Source organism: Mauremys mutica, chromosome 7, assembly GCF_020497125.1.
Source record: "Mauremys mutica isolate MM-2020 ecotype Southern chromosome 7, ASM2049712v1, whole genome shotgun sequence".
NCBI lineage: Eukaryota > Metazoa > Chordata > Testudines > Geoemydidae > Mauremys > Mauremys mutica.
In genome coordinates, this window is record NC_059078.1 from 20,244,910 (window position 1) to 20,260,992 (window position 16,083).

The 16,083-nt window shown below is 43.8% G+C and overlaps 2 protein-coding genes across 5 annotated transcripts in view; one reads left to right on the forward strand and one right to left on the reverse strand.

Moving 5' to 3' along the window:
- Positions 1-2,060: 2,060 nt before the first annotated feature.
- The window catches only part of XPC (XPC complex subunit, DNA damage recognition and repair factor), a 28,924-nt gene continuing 14,901 nt past the window's right edge, over positions 2,061-16,083 (forward strand). Inside the window, exons 1-4 of one of the 4 annotated variants that reach the window (XM_045025655.1) lie at positions 9,644-10,218; positions 10,388-10,526; positions 14,066-14,273; positions 15,330-15,445. In XM_045025655.1, coding sequence (XP_044881590.1) covers positions 10,412-10,526; positions 14,066-14,273; positions 15,330-15,445 — 439 coding nt within the window. In that variant the 5' untranslated portion in view covers positions 9,644-10,218; positions 10,388-10,411. Of the gene's footprint in view, positions 2,079-9,643; positions 10,219-10,387; positions 10,527-13,289; positions 13,419-14,065; positions 14,274-15,329; positions 15,446-16,083 lie in introns of those variants that run through there. The other 3 variants (XM_045025658.1, XM_045025656.1, XM_045025657.1) reach the window with 3 other exon arrangements.
- On the reverse strand, positions 3,192-9,363 carry LSM3 (LSM3 homolog, U6 small nuclear RNA and mRNA degradation associated). Its single transcript, XM_045025661.1, has 4 exons — positions 9,225-9,363; positions 7,037-7,147; positions 3,958-4,053; positions 3,192-3,608 (listed from the first exon to the last, which is right to left on the reverse strand). Exons 1-4 carry the CDS (start codon positions 9,243-9,245, stop codon positions 3,528-3,530), a joined length of 309 nt encoding a protein of 102 aa, XP_044881596.1. The 5' UTR covers positions 9,246-9,363; the 3' UTR covers positions 3,192-3,527.

Genomic DNA, 16,083 nt, shown 5'->3' on the forward strand with positions numbered 1-16,083 from the left:
GGGCTGGATCCAAAGATCTGAGGGGCCAGATGTGGCCCCTAGTTTGCCCACCCCTGCTATAAAGCATTATATGCACTAAGGGTCAAATTCCCCCTTCTGATTCACAGAGTAGGTTTAGATTCCACTATCCTATTATCCTCTATGCATGGTGCAGTCAAGGTAAGTCCTGTGGATAGTAGAAGAGAATTTTGCCCCGAAGAAAGTGCTCATATGAATAAGTGATTACCACCAAATCTTTTCACAGGATTAGGCAGAATTTTCTGAAATACCTTATTCTGCCCACAGAGGCAGTGAGTTGTTTTCCCAAAAGGCCAGGTGGTTCTGATCCAAAGTTTGGAAGTTAGTCCTTCTCTCATTCAAATATATTTAGGTAGTAATGCAAAATTTACCTCAGAAGCAGTTAACTGCACCTCTTCCCTTCAATGGTTTATTTTCCTCTCCAGGCCACATCTTCTAGTCCCTTCCTTTCACCCATCTTTGTTTCCCCACTTCCTCCCCCATAAAAATTTGGATTATATATTATCTTTTTTCATTTCAACTTTCCATTTGCCTTTCCCATTCTTTTTGTGTAGTATATAAAAGGAACATCCTCTTTAGAAACTTGAAGCACAGCATTGTGCAGCCAAGTGCTTTGCAAACTTCCCTGTTGTGGATGACATGCACATTTCTCCTTTGCTATTCCATGCCTGAATCCCTGCATAGCTCTGCCATTGCAGCACATTAACACACCTGTAGTATATACCCTTACTATTCAAGCCAAATCTCTCCTTTGCTGAGAGTAGCAATCATGCCATGATGATAATGAGGTAACAGGCTTAGCCCACCCAAACTCACATGTAATCTAACTCAGATTTGAGAAAAGGATACTTAAAAGACGAAGGCTACCATGCAGTTACCCTACCCATTACCCCTCCCCACCTTAATTATATTTCTGACAGCATGGTGTGGAAACAGAACCTACCACCTTAGATACAGAATGAGAAACTCCGTGAACCAAAACATACCTACAGACAGATTGTATAGGCTAAGAGTTACAAACTGAATATTTAATGCTGGTCCTTCCTCCTTCAATTAGCCAGATTTGATCCAAGTGACTTTCATTGGCTCAGAAAGAAAATAAAGAATATGGTGACAGTAACTGGAAATAACAAGTGTTTGTCATGTTTTAAATAGAATTGGATATATGTACATTCAGAAGCTTGACCTGTTTCTAATGCTGAGCTTTAATCACATCAAGGCTGATTCTCTACAGAATACTGAAGTCAATGGTGGTGATAGGCACAACTGGCACATGCATGCTTTCTGTGCTGCTGCTCTTCAGGGAGTGTTCAGCGGCAGCTGAACAGTTAACCACAATTTTTTTTTAAATGTTTCACCAGTGCTATTAGCAAAGCAGCCAGCCAGGATGTGGGAGTTTGAATCAGACATAATGCAGGCATGGGAGGGGACCTTGCCCCCCCACCCCGAACTGCAAACCTTGGGCAGCCATGGAATTTGCCCCCCACGTGTCCCCCATTGGCTGACTGGAGCTGCCCCCCCAAATATAGAAGTCAAACTATGCCTATGAATGCAGGGCACATGTACTAAACTGTTTTATACTTACTCTGCCCCTGAAGTCATTTGTGCCTATGTAAATATCAAGACACATTTGAATGTCTAACTCTACTGCTCAGCATAAGTAATTAGGATCACATTTGATGGAAGTTTTAAATTAAAAACAAATGACTACTTTGAGGAGTATAGGTACAGCTCAAACATACATCACTGATAAAATCAGGCAAGGTGAACCAAGCTTAAACCTGAGGGAACAGAGCACCATCTAGTGTTTTGAATGAGTTAAAATTCAAAGATCAGCTTCAAATTAATCTACACAGAAAAATCAGAGGCAGAGATAGTCAAGAGGGAAGTAGTAGTTGTAAACCTAACACCCATCCCACACCTCACCTATGGAGTAGAGGCTTTTTGGGGTCAATTGACAGGAAGTGCTGCACCTGTTTGAAACACCACATAAAACACCAGCAGCAGACAGAAATAAGGCAGAGTTGCACTGCACCAGAAGAAGTTATTAAGTGAGGAAGGTAAGATGTTTACATGTAATGGGCATTTCCTAGTCTGCTGTGCTGAATGAAGTTTACCTGTTTCCTTGGAATGAGTTTCTCAAGGCAGGAAAGGTTTGAAAACCACAGTGGAAATGGGGCATATTACCTCCACTGTAGATCAGTAGTAAAAGGAAGCTGCAGCCTCTTTCATAAGAGGAGCTCTCCACAACTGCACATAGGAGCAGGGCATCCGAAGGAACTTTGGTGCTACTTGCGCCCTACATTTCATCATTTCTAGGAGAAAGCTATTCAGGAAGCAGCTTGTGCAGGTATTTATTACAAACTAAAATGCTAAACATGCACTATTTCAGAAACAGGCACAATACAGAACCAGCATCCTCAATCTAGCCCAGAGAAATTTATTGAAATGGGAAATATACCCAATCAGGTAGCTGGCATTTTATAACTCATTATAAATTGCATAGATACCTAGCTCTCAGGCAGTCCTTTTCAACAGTAGATCTCAAAGCGCTTTACAAATTTGGCTGGTATCATGATTCCCATTTTACAGATGGGGATTAATGGTCTTGCAGAATATGCTATGCGCTGTGTCTTAAAGTAAGCCTCAATTTCAGACACAGATGCTATGATTCCCATTTGTCGGTGCTTGCTAGGTTTAAGAGTCTAAAGAAAGCAGGTTCCCATCAGCTACCAGGATCACACCTTCCAAATAGACTGCAAGACATTGGTGACTACTTATACATGTGGGTCAACACAAATGGTTGATATTCAGACAACAAATCTTGTCAAAACTGATTTTGGATAATAGTTACTAGGGCAGTGTAAAGCAGAAGACTCTATACTTTAGAAATCATGAACTGTATGTGTGTACACAAGGATATGTGTTAAGAGACTAGGCACAAAACTGCCACCTCTGTCTGCCTGATACAACAGTGCCCTTTATAAAGAGTCACTACAAGCAGCAACCCTTGCAAATTAGCAGCAACAAAGATGTAATGCGACATAAAAAAGTATTAACCTCCTCCATAAAATAACTAAGTGCACTTAATTCCACAATAAGTTGTAACTTTAAATATGATGCATGTTGAAGAGGCTATTTTTATATACCAAAAATTGATGACAAATCAATAATCCAAAAGATAAACCATATTTATTAAAAAATGAGAACTCAGCAATTGCCAAGATTGTAAAACTGAAAAGATTAATTTACTGATTTGACGGACACTTGTATTATAACATTTAAATTTTACTCTTCGAAAACTAAACTGTCTCACACCATCCTTTCATTATTTTTGTCGGTTATTTTCAATGATCCACAAGCCAAGCAGGTGCAAAAAAACAAAAACAAAACACAAACCAACAATATCATATAAAAATATGCACAGAGTTTTGCACAGAAGTGTGATCTGAACAGGAGCCTTATCTCAAAGCAAGCAGCTTTCCAACCAGGGAAAATCCTTTATGGTTTCAGCCAACCCGCAATGGAGGAGCTACAAGCACAACGCCGTCACCTCTGACAAAGAGCATTGGAATATTCCTCTTGGTAGACTAAGCAGAAAGAAAGGAAAGCATGATTTATACAATGCAACTGAGAAATGTAACCAACTTTAAATTCATGTTCAAAGAAAAAGACATTAGAAGTTCATAAAAAGCAAGTTTTGAGGAAATACAACTTAGAGTCTTATCCACGGAGCAATACAGTTAGCAGGCAGGTTTGCTGTAGCTTTTACTTTGATAACAATTTGCCTGAAGTTGCTTTAAATCAAGTCCTGCTCAAATCTAGCTATCAAAAATCAATTTTCATCTGTCAATTTTAAATGTAACTAGATAAACCATTTAACTTAGAAAGTACTTTTAGTTTTTCTTTTCTCAACCATAAGGACATTTAAACCCTTACTTTATAAATCTCTTCATAGGTTTCCTCATCAATCTCTATTGTTGTCACAGTCTCTTCAACATCACCCAAAATCATATTTAAGTGCTGATCATAAGCCTGTGAGAATGAGACCAGTTTAAATTATTTTCTTTACAATCTGTACCACACACACCAAAAAAAAAGTGTTTAAATATTTGTAGATCAAAGCAGTTCAAATACAAACTGATTAAAATGAAAGTACCTTTTCTTAGTGTATTTCAACTTAGACTAATGAATAATCAATTGCTCTGACCTTCAAATATACCAGTACTTTAACATTAGTGTTAATTTAACCGGCACTAGTGAACACAGTACAACTTTTACACATTCATTTTCTTTCAAATAGTTGTTTCAGCTGTCACACACTTTAGTAATCTTAAACCTGTGCTACTATAATTTGGTTAAAGTTATATAGGTAGGGCCCTACCAAATTCATGTTCCATTTTGGTCAATTTCATGGTAATATGATTAAAAAATCATAAATTCATTGGTTTCAGATATTTAAATCTGAAATTTCAGGGTGTTGTAACTGTGGGGGTCTCAACCCAAAATGGGATTGTGGGAGTGGGGTTGCAAGGCTATTGTAGGGGGTCGAAGTATTGCCACCCTTACGTCTGCACTGCTGCCTTTGGAGCTGGGCAGCCGGAAGGCAGCTGCTGGCTGGGTGCCCAGTCCTGAAGGCAATGCCGCCACCAGCAGCAGTGCAGACGTAAGGGTGGCAATACTGTATCATGCCACCCTCACTTCAGCAGTGCTGCCTTCAGAGCTTGGCTCCCAGCCAGCAGCTGCAGAGCTTCCTGTAGCCGGGGGAGGTTCCCAGAGCTGGGCCTGACCTGGCCCCAGAAGCGGCCCATGCAGGGGAAGAGACAGTCCTGTTCCTCCCCAGCCCATCCAGGACTAGCAACTGGAGCCCAGCGTACAGTAGGAGACCCTGGCTGGGGCATCCCCAGCCCTGACTCTACCCAGCTCCAGGCTCAGCAATTAAAGGGGCCTTGAGCTGGCTGTGTGTGTACAGAGGTGACCACAGTGCCCCCCCAACCACAGTGCCCTGGGCAGTCGCCCACCCTTTAGGCCGGCCCTGCCCCCCTTAAAATGATGACCTCCCCGCCCCGTACCTTGCTACCCTCACTTCTGTGTTGCTGCTGGTGGCAGTGCTGTTTTCGGAACTGGACTCCCGGCCAGCAGCTGCTACTCTTCAGCTGCCCTATGTGAAATCTGGTCTCCACTACAATAGCCAAATTTCACAAGGGAGACCAGATTTCACAGTTTATAACATGTTTTTCACCGCTGTGAATTTGGTAAGACCCTATATATAGGGCCTAATCTTGAAGGTTTCACTTAAGACAAGATCCCCACAGAAATAAATGAAAGCTTACAAGAGTAAGGCTGCAGGATTGGCAACCTAGTGTGGGTTATGTGTGTGCACTGATCACAGATTGGACACAAACGTGTGTTATCTGCTCTATTTGAGGGTTATTTTGCCCTGACTGTCTCTAAGTGAAGGAACTCTTTCATGAACTATCATTTTCATGTGTATAGAGCTTCATAGTGATGACGTGGTGGATGAACAAAAGACAAAATGTTGACCCCTGACTTCCACCTTTAACTATGTAATTCTATTTGAAGTATTCCTTAGAAAATTCAATGAGCTTTTTCCATTAAAAAGCCAGCAAGGTAGAACTCATCAGTACAAAGACATAACACCTATGTATTCATGAAAAAAAAGTTCCTACAGGAAACAGATTTCAAGCTTTCAAGATGTCATAAAACATAGACAAAGGCCTTAATGTGACCCTTTTAATTTAGTCATTTATGAACAGTAAAAATCTACACAAGCATCGCCAGTAGGGATGTAAATACTGTTAACCGTTTAAATGATTTTAAAATATGTCCTTTAAACTGTTAACCGTTTAAGTGGCTGGGGCCCATCAGGCCAGCATGGCTCGGGCTGCTCCGGGCAGGGAGTGCAGCTGGGCCTGCTCCGGGATAACGGCTAAGGCAGTTAACCGGTAAGACTATGCTTACCAGTGTTAATCTTTTACATCCCTAATCTCCAGTCTGCACACTGAAACTGGATCTACCTAGGCCAACCCAATAAGCCACATAAGAATTTCAGCTAGTGTAGCACTCCGAAGGCCTAATCAGAGATGACCATTCCCAACACATTACACCAACATGCCATGAACCACACCGGTGCTGAAGCCATTTCAAGGTTATCGTCCTTGGGATAGCCCGTTTGGGACTTTGAAGATGAGAACTATACCACATTGCAGTGTTCAGGAGGGATGCTTTGACTGACAAAAAGCCAGATATCAACTTGTGAGAGTAAGGGGCAGGTCATTATCATTGAAAGTTGCTTGAATACAGATTAGACTTCTGTAGGATACCAGCTTGAGCCCAAATACCAATACTTTTAGAGAATGTTTCAATACCTACCTTTTATAAAGCTCTTTTTATCGGCAGATCTCAAAGTACTTTATAAAAAGGTTGGTATCATTATCCCTATTTTACAGATAGGAAACTGAGGCTTAGAGAGCTGAAGTGACTTGCCCAAGGTCACTCAGGAGGTCAGTGGCAGAGGCAAGAAACAAAGAAACAAACCTGGGTGTCTGCTCTAAACATTGCTCTAAACTAGTTTAAGCTAGATTTCTCCTAAACCATCATGTTATAAAGACAACTGGTAATGGCAGGAAAGAAAATCCAGCACCTTGTCATTCTAAGATAACAGAATAAAAGACAAGGATTTCTACCTTTTACAGAAGCAGCAAAGAATCCTGTGGCACCTTATAGACTAACAGATGTTTTTGCAGCATGAGCTTTCGTGGGTGAATACCCACTTCTTCGGATGCGGTATTGGTGCTCAGATACCAAGAAATGCTCAGATAACATGTCAGGCACAAAAGAAATTTCTATATACTTTAAACAGACCTTAAAAATGAACTTGAATGGAATACCACAAAGCAACCAACCTTTATGAGTATAAGTTGCCTTGACTTTTATATCTACTATTTCATAGTTAAAAGTACACCAGTGTTAAACCTTACCACAGTGTTTTACTTACATGTAATCTGCCTCGAAGTTCTCGGTCATTCCTCATTTTCACATAGATTCGTTCATCAAGACTGAGTCTGATCAGATCCAGTGGCTCTTCTACAGTATTTGTTGTTTGTTGCTAAAAAAATAAAAAGCAGTTTTCACAATATACACAAAAGCCTCTGAACTTTTATGTTCAAAAGCACTCTCTCTCTTAGGGATAGGATAAAGTACCTTTCACCTTCAGGTCAGTTATTTGATCCAGCCCAAGCTGGTAGCAACCAAAAATCATTACCATAGGACGAGCATTTGGTGGCCTGTACATCCACACTACCATCACAATTGGTACCCTTTACTGGCAGTCTTAATGGACAGGCCAGAAACCTGAACAGAAAGGGAACCAAATATATATTTTGCCCTCAAAGTAGAGCACACAGGGTCAGGTCTGAGATACTCTGGCAGGGGATGTAGAGAAGCTTACATTAGCACTAAATAGGCTGTTCTCATTGGTGGATAATTATTATTTGTATTATTGTAGCACCTAGCAGCTCCAGTCACGAACAAGGACCCCTCTGTCCTAAGCATTGTTCAAACAGAACAAAATGGTGGTCCTTGTCCCAAAGAGATTGGGGTTTCTGGGGTAAGTGTCCTGTATTTTATATTCCTTCACAATTATTCCTTCGGCTTCACTTTCAACAAAAACTGCAATAAAAATAGGAAACATAAAGCCATGCATCTCTTAAGCTTGACAATATTAAGGTTCCAGGAGACTTAAAACAGCACTGAAATGGCACTAAGACCACAAAGAACAATTCAAGTTAGATTTTTATTTTTTTTAATAAAGCAAAGATCATAGTAAAGACTGAAACAAAGGAAAAAGTTTTGATGTAAAATGCAGTAGTGAGAGGTTTGCTGTTCCATTAGGAAAATGCAGTCTGCCTCATGTCAAAGGCTGCAGCTTTCTGCAATTTTTGTGTGTCATGCCTCCACTCTGCCATAGAAAATTAGGGATGGAAGAAATCTCAGGACATCATCTATTCCAACCCCCTGCTCAAAGCAGGACCAATCCCAACTAAATCATCCCAGCCAGGGCTTTGTCAACCCAGGCCTTAAAAACCTCTATGGATGGAGATTCTACCACCTCCCTAGGTAACCCATTCCAGTGCTCCACCACCCTCCTAGTGAAACAGTTTTTTCTATTATCCAATCTAGACCTCCCTCACTGCAATTTGACACCATTGCTCCTTGTTCTGTCATCTGCATCACTAAGAACAGCCTAACTCCATCCTCTCTGGAACCCCCCTTCACGTAGCTGAAGACTACTGTCCTTTTCCTGCTCTGCCTTAGCTTACTAACCCAGGAAAAAGGAAGCATCTCTTGAGCAAGCCCCTCTGGCTGAGCTAGGACTCAGGAGTGGTGGAGGCATGCTCTGGACCAGTGGTGACCAGGAAGACGGTTCTCCCTCCCCACACTGCTCCTACATGCAAGCACTACCCCCGAAGCTCCCACTGACTAGGAGCAGGAAGCTATGTGCAACGGGAGCTGCAGGAGTGGTACTTGCAGAGAGGGGCAGCTCACAGAGCCATATATCCCCCTCCGGGGCCACAGGGGCACATTGGCCCCTTCCGGGAGTGGCGTGGGGCCGAGATAGGCAGGGACCCTGCCTTAGCTTCGCTGCACCGCCGACTGGGAGCCACCCAAGCTACGTGCTGCCTGGTGGAAGCCAGCACCCCAACCCCCTTCCAGAGCCAGCACCCCAAATCCCTCCTACACCCCAATCCTCTACCCCAGCCTGACCCTCGCAGAGCCAGCACCCCACACCCTGTCCTGAACCCAAACACTCTGCCCCAGCTTGGTGACAGTGAGTGGGGAGAGCGAGTGAGGAAGAAAGGGGGGGGAGGGGAATGGAAAGAGCGGGACAGGGCTTTGGGGAAGGGGCGGGGTAGATCCTGGGCTGCCCCCCCCGTGAGCCCCATTCATTAACCCTCCCGGCACTGTCTGAGTAGGGGAGAAGCTGAGTAAGAGAAGGGGCCGATAGCGGCAGCGTCCAGGCGGGAGGGCGATCCCGCTGCGGGGGCAGATCCCCACGAGAGGGGACCCAGCCCCTGGGGAGGGGGAGAGCCTCGCTCGACCCCGCACAGGGGCCCCGGCTGGGAAGGGGGCGGGCCCCAAAACGTGGCTCCCGCCGAACAGTGAGAAAGGGGCGAGTCGCTCACCTGGTCCACTTCGTCCGCCATCTTTCAAACGCGAGCCCCGCCTCCTCTCGCGCGAACCCACCGCCCCTCGGGGAGCCGCCGGCGCGTAGGAACGGCGGGTGGTGACGACACGCATTGCGTAGGGGAGGAGGCGTGGCGCGGTCTCCAAGCGAGGCTAGAGTGGCAGTTGCGCCGTTCGCCGGGCCAGGCCGGCAGAGGCGGGGCCTGGCGGGAGAGGCGGGGCCTGGCGGGAGGGGCGGGGCCGGCGCTCGCTGCGCCCCACAGGCAGGCGGGGGCGGTGGAGGGAGAAGCCAGGGGTGGCCCGGGCTGTGCTAGGTGCCCCCCCCCCCCGTTGTTCTGCCCTAGACGCTCTGTGTGAGCAGGGCCGGGCGCTGGGCGTGGCTCAGCCCCCCCCCCCCCCGCCCGTCACCGGGGGATGGGTAGGGAGAGCGCTGGCTCGCGAAGGGCGTGGCGAAGACCCACGTTACAGATGGGCAAACTGAGGCACTGCCCGGCCGTACCCACAGGCTCCTTTGGCATTACTGTCTAATGGCCAGCGTGGGTCGGCCCCAGGCCTGTCTGCCCCACGGGGACCGGGCCAGGTGCTTCAGCAGCGTTGCCCCCAGGCAGGCGCACGGGGCACGGCGGTAGCAGGGGACGGGTTAGTGCCAGGCAGCCTCGGGGCTGTAAGCTGAGTGGAGACGAGTAACTGGCACGTGTGACCGGGGCAGCGCTCTGGCCCCTGCCCGCAGGAATGGGGGGCACGTCGTGGGGACAGGGCGTTGGCCCAGCCTGGAGCACGGGTTCCTGGGGCTGGGCAGAGCGGACACAACCTCTGCGAGAAGGGGCAATTAGTGAGCCCTATCCGACAGGCCTCTGCAGCGCCCCGCGCAGAACAACGGCAGCTCTGCACAAAGGCGATGTGATGGGCGCCGCCATCTCCCGCCCTTGCGAGCCGCAGCCCAGCCGGCCGGGACGGAAGAGACGTCAGGCAGAAGGGGAGGAGAGAACAGAGGTAGGAGCCGGCTGTGTCAGCCCAGCCTCCCCTGGGCTTTTCTGCAGCTACGGGAGGCCTCAGGGTGCGCATACGCGTGCAAAGGCCTTGCCAAAGGAGGGGGGCTGCCTTCATCTCCGCCGTGTTTGCGTTGTGCCCCCCACCAGTCTCTGGTTGCGCCTCTTGACAGACGCAGGTTTGAAGAGGAAACAGCATGGGCAAGAAGCGCAAAGGTTCCCTGCAGCGAGAGGCTGCCAGCAAGAAATTCAAGGGAGAGCCTGCTGCAGCAGCCACCAGGGCCCCCCAAACTCCCAGGCGAGAATCAGAGGGTGAGTGTAGAAATAGACTCTTTCTTGGGCCAGCGTCTGTTACAAGTAGTTGCATAAGCATCACGGAGAATATAAAATCAAGGAGAAGCAGCCCCTGGCACCTGATTGCAGATTGGGGGAGGGAGATTCCTTTGGAGGGAGTCAGGGAGATTTCCCCTTTCCCCCACATGCTCCTTTTGAATTACTTTAAAAATGACTTAAATGATCCATCTGTGCTGATGAAGGATTTTTTGGTACTATATTTCTATAGGCCATTTAAAATCTTACTTGATTTTTTGGACTTTCCCCTCATTTAAATGTTACCGTTTTTGCAAGCCTCTGTCCTGCTGTCCAAAGTGCATTTCTAATTAGATTGTGACGAACAAACCAAATTTCCCCCTTAGTGTTTATTTCTGGCTGCATTCATTCTGTGACTTCAGTTTTCCTGCAGGGTTCTTATAGGAGTTTAAACCAAAAAAAAAAAAAAAAAAGGTTCATTTAGAATTGTTTTTGTCTCTGTTTTCAGTTTAGAGCTTAATAGAGCATTTTGAATATAAAACAGCAGATATACCCCTTTAAAAACACAATCTGTTTTCATAGCCACTAAATAGTATAGTGTTAGTGTTTAACTCCATCTGCTGATATGTTGTCCCTTATACAATATGTAATCATGTAATCACGACTGATTTAGCTTTTTTGGGATGCCTCATTTAAATTGTACAGATGTTACATAAGCAAGATAGTTTCCTCTCTAGAACTGAGCGAAGTTCTTAGTACTGTCAGTAGAGAATCCAAGATGTCTAAACCTTTCCTTTGTCACAATGAACGAGGGCAGGATCAAATGAATTGGTCTGGCAGGTGCAGCTGAGAAGAATGAAAGGTTCTAGGGTGGATTGTGGCTGATGGTTTTAGTAAGTGCATGTCATTTCAACAGATCTTTAGGGCATTATCCTCTGGGTAAAATATAAGCATGGAATTCAGACTGTTCTTAATGCAAATAATAATAGAACTTGATTGATTGTACATCTGCTTGTGGAAAAGGCTAACTGAAAGATACACTATAAACTCTTAAGGCCTGATACTAAATTTCTTGTGCATCCAACACTCAGGCTCATACTTAATATTATACTATGGTATCTTCTGTTCCTTCACCACATCTTCCGTGCGTATTATTTCTCTCTGGATTTCACATAGGTGTAGAATAGGGGTTCTCAAACTGGGGACCACTCAGGGGGTCGCAAGGTTATTACGTGAGGGGTCGCGAGCTGTCAGCCTCCATCCCAAACCCCGCTTTGCGTCCAGCATTTATAATGGTGTTAAATTTATAAACAAGTGTTTTTAATTTATATGGGGGGGGTCGCACTCAGAGGCTTGCTATGTGAAAGGGGTCACCAATACAATAGTCTGAGAACCACTGGTGTAGAAGATGATGTGGTGAGAGTTCCAAGCAGTCTGTATCATTCCTTAACTTGTGAGAGAGACCCTACATTTTCAGAGTAGTGTCCTGCTTTTTTGTGACTGCTCTGTCCAACATACTGGATTTGGTCCTGCAAAGTGCTCAGCACCTTTAACTCCTGTTCAGTGAGAATTGAGGATACCCAAAGAGCCTCAAAAAATCAGGCCTCTCATAAACTCACCATTTAAGAAATAATGGTTTTGGAATTGGTGTAGGCCTTGATAGAATGTTATTGGACCCTGGTGTTTATGTAAAACCCGATTAAAGACAGGAGGCTACTCTGTGGGCCCAGGAGTGTGGTGTCACAGAGCAGCTCACGGGATTGGAGCCTTTGTTGTTTTTTTTTAAATGTAATGTTTAAAGTACAAAGGTCTCTCTCCTCAGTAAATTTTCTCTCAAGGTTGCTTTTTAAAAATTTAATTGAATTTGAACCAGTGTTACTGGTCTCAGAATTGGGTCCATTGTGGATGCTCACCAACCATTGCAGTATTGCCAACCCCAGATGTTCAAACCCATGACTCAGGCCCCCAGAATGCATGGTATTGGCTTAAAAATCATGAGACTGTAAAAACATAAGAAGGTCTTGTTTGCCTTCTGAAGTGTTGTTGTTTATTTATCGTACATTTGGGTCACATTTTCAAGTTTTGCTTGTCTGCCTATGTTATGCTGGGGGTCGTTCTAGCTTCCATAGCAGTCCACTATGAAGAGAGTGCAAAGGTAGCACCTTAGGAATCCCCGCCCTGCCCCCCCCACACACACAACCTCCCCCCGCTGTTGTGAGTTCTGCAGTGCCTTGAACAGCAGATACTGCAAGACTTGCAATAAAATCATAAGAGTTGGCAACTCTGCTTCTGATATATATTTACAATTGCTTGGTCATATGTGAACTGACTTGAAATAAGAAAGCTTGTTTCAGTAAAATTGATAAACAGAGTCAACAGAGATCTCTCTAGTTTTCTTCCTTCTCTCAGACTTCCAGAAACTAATTTTATAACAGATAATCTCTACTTATTAGGTAATAAAAATGTAGGTCCTAATCCTGCAGCTAGCTCTATACATGCAAAGGATCTTAAAAGTGACCTTCAAAGTTTTCTTCAAAGTGGGATCATTACAAAGTAATGAGCTGAATGTCAGACAGCCACAGGCAGAGGAATATTCAGCTAGTAAATTATTGTAAATGTAGTGTTGGAAAAAAAATCAGCTCCTTCAAAATTACATCGACTGGTGTTTCTCTGCTATACTGACCCAGAATACATTGATCTGTGGGCCTGATCCTGCAAACAGTTAAACACATAAGTGACTTCATGCAAATAGCCCTATTATTCATGCATTGACTTCAGTGGGGCTACATGCATGAGTAGAGTAACTTGTATATGTGAGTGTTTTCAGGAGCTGTGTGTATGTCGCTTGGACACCTGCAGCCTCCCTGGAACATGGAGTAACCCATAAGGGATTAGGTAACTGGCATTTTTTTCCTTACATACAGTGGCTTTGGAAACCTCTTATAGATATGAAATAACTATTCCTATAGACTGGATACCAAATAAAATAAATTCTGTGGAACCATGCCATATTCTAAAAAAGCAGGAAAACCTGGAACATTGCATGAGGGGATTGTGCCCATCAATCTAATCTCATATGTGCATAATGCACCCATCACAGTGGGCACACTGGTTTCACCCTGGTGTGATGAGGAAAGCATCTTGCTATTGTTACGGGAGAGTCTTCAGAAAAGAGGTGCTTTAAATCAGTCTTGCAAAATTGCACTTGTCTGGGGAAAAAAGCCTTTTGCGATAGATGAGTTTAATATTTGTTTTTCATCCACCATCATAGCAAAGGGCAGCTATTGTCTATCTTGTGTATATTTGGCTGCTACATTTCCCTGATGTTTTTGCTTCAAATGCACTTTTTGGTAAACACTTCACATTTGTTATGAAAATATTCTCATAGGAAGTATGTTCATTTTAAGCCTTCATTTTTCCTTGCAGCCTGTGAGTGATATGCTGGCTCCCTAGACGTTGTTGGGAGTTTTATTATTGACCAAGTTCTGTGGAGCTAGGATTTCACTCTTTGACATGTATTTTTCCTCTCTGATCCATTGCAGATGATTTTGAAGAGGAAAAGCCCAGCATGAAGAAGAATCTCTCAAAAGTTCCTGGTGGAAATAAGAAGAAGAAAGGAGATTGTGACACTGAAGTTCATAGCTTACCAGGTAGATCTTCAAGGCAAAAAGGAACAAAATCAGTAGCAAAGGAGGAAAATAACATAGCTGTAAAAAACAAAGGGAATCATAACAAAGGGGAAATGTGCAGGTAAGTTAATCTACAGCATCAGCATAACAGTCTGGAACAATATTGTATTCACTGTTAAATGTGTTTAGTTAGAGCCTGATCCTGCACATACACACAGGTTCCTTTACTCAAACTAATAACCTCATAGTTCCAATATGCACTTAAGCATAATTATTCAGGTGCATGGTTGTTTGCAGGATCAGGCCGTTGGAATTCATTCTGGGTGGAAAGCTAATATTTGAGACATTTCCAAGTTTTAATGCAAATAATTGTAATTTTATATGGAAGCTGTCAAGTAATTTAGGCTGAAAATTCAGGTTGGTTTGTTTGTCTTTAAATGAGGGTAGGGAGGAGAAATGTAATCCTGTGACAAAAAGAAATGGGCTTAAATTGCAACAGAGGAAGTAATAATCCTGCCTTCTGTGCAGGGGACTGCACTAGATGACCTGTGGAGGTCCCTTCTAGTCCTACACTTCTATGACATTTGTATTTAAAAATGTCCAATAGAAGCTTTTGTATGGACTAATAGCAGGAAGTGAAACTGATCAGTCTTGTTTCACTGGCCAACCTGAACAAAATTTACTAAAATAGCAAAACAGAAACAGTTCTAATTCCTATTCTTTTTATACAGATGAGGCTTCAGCAAGATTAACAGTTCAGAGCATGAATTCTGTAAGGCCCTGATCCTGCAAAACAGGAGATAGAACCTCTGCATCTATGTAGAGCCCCATTGATTTCCCTGGGACCTTTTGAGGGTGCAGGTATCCATCTCCATGAAGATCCTTACAGGATGGGGACCTAACATTACACACTGCACTGGGAAGAATATTTCCCCATATTTACTGTTCTCCCTCTATTTATGGCAGAGATGTTTTACTTTACAAGTACAGATCTTTGCATTCTTTGCATTTGTGCTTTTCTTGTCAAATATTTTAAGGCTTTGCAGCTGTTATTTTTAATACAGATACATTGTATTTGTTTTTCTATTATTTTAATATTGTTTTCCTCCAATTTTTAAACAAACTACACACTGTAACTCTTACAGCCTTTTTTTGTTGTCTTTTGTAATCTTTATAGCGCTTTATCGAGCCCCTCTCAGAAGACGACTTTGAAGAGACAATCAATTATTAAAAAAGAAATGAATGAAGATGATGATGATGATGGAAGTGAGGATGAGTGGGAGGATGTGGAAGGTAACAGCCTTTTACAGTGGCCTTATCAACTATTATGCTCTAAATAGTGTCATATAGTCCTGTAGTTCTCGGTGATGATTTATTTGATTCTGATGCAACCTCTCTCTAGGATTCAGATAGTTTCTAGTCACTATTACAGCTATAGATTTTTTTAAATTGAATCTCATATATAAATATTTATAAAGAATCTAATCTAATATACAGATCAAGATTTTGAACATCACAGTGTTCATGGGTGTTTAAAGATGGGTCCAAACTAAAATTAATATACTTACCAGCAGGGGGCATTTTAGCCTCATATTATTCTTGCACAAACAGTGGCTAAAGGGGCAGCCATACCCCTTTTCTGGAATTTCCTTTACTGCTTACTTAAATAACACAAGGTTCCTAGCAGAATTTGCCCCTGAGTTTAGGATTCCTCCCTGCAGAACCTCTCTATCCTGCCCCTCATTCAGTCTGCCTCAGAAAGACACTAGGGACCCTTTTATGTATGGTAGTTGGTGTTACTAAGGCCCACCTAGTTTGGCTGCCAATGTCCATGAGCAGAACAGCTCTGCATTTTATGCACCTGATACCTATTAATATGTGTAGCAATGCTGCTACCCAATATGTGGCACTTCCTGAACTATTTGTAAATA

Coding starts and splice junctions, on each gene's coding strand:
- LSM3 (XM_045025661.1), bottom strand. CDS start 9,245: ATGGCGGACGAAGTGGACCAG. Junction 4,054..7,036: donor AACTTCGAGGCAGATTACAT/GTAAGTAAAACA, acceptor TCATTCTCACAG/GCTTATGATCAGCACTTAAA. Junction 3,609..3,957: donor CCTATGAAGAGATTTATAAA/GTAAGGGTTTAA, acceptor CTTTCTGCTTAG/TCTACCAAGAGGAATATTCC.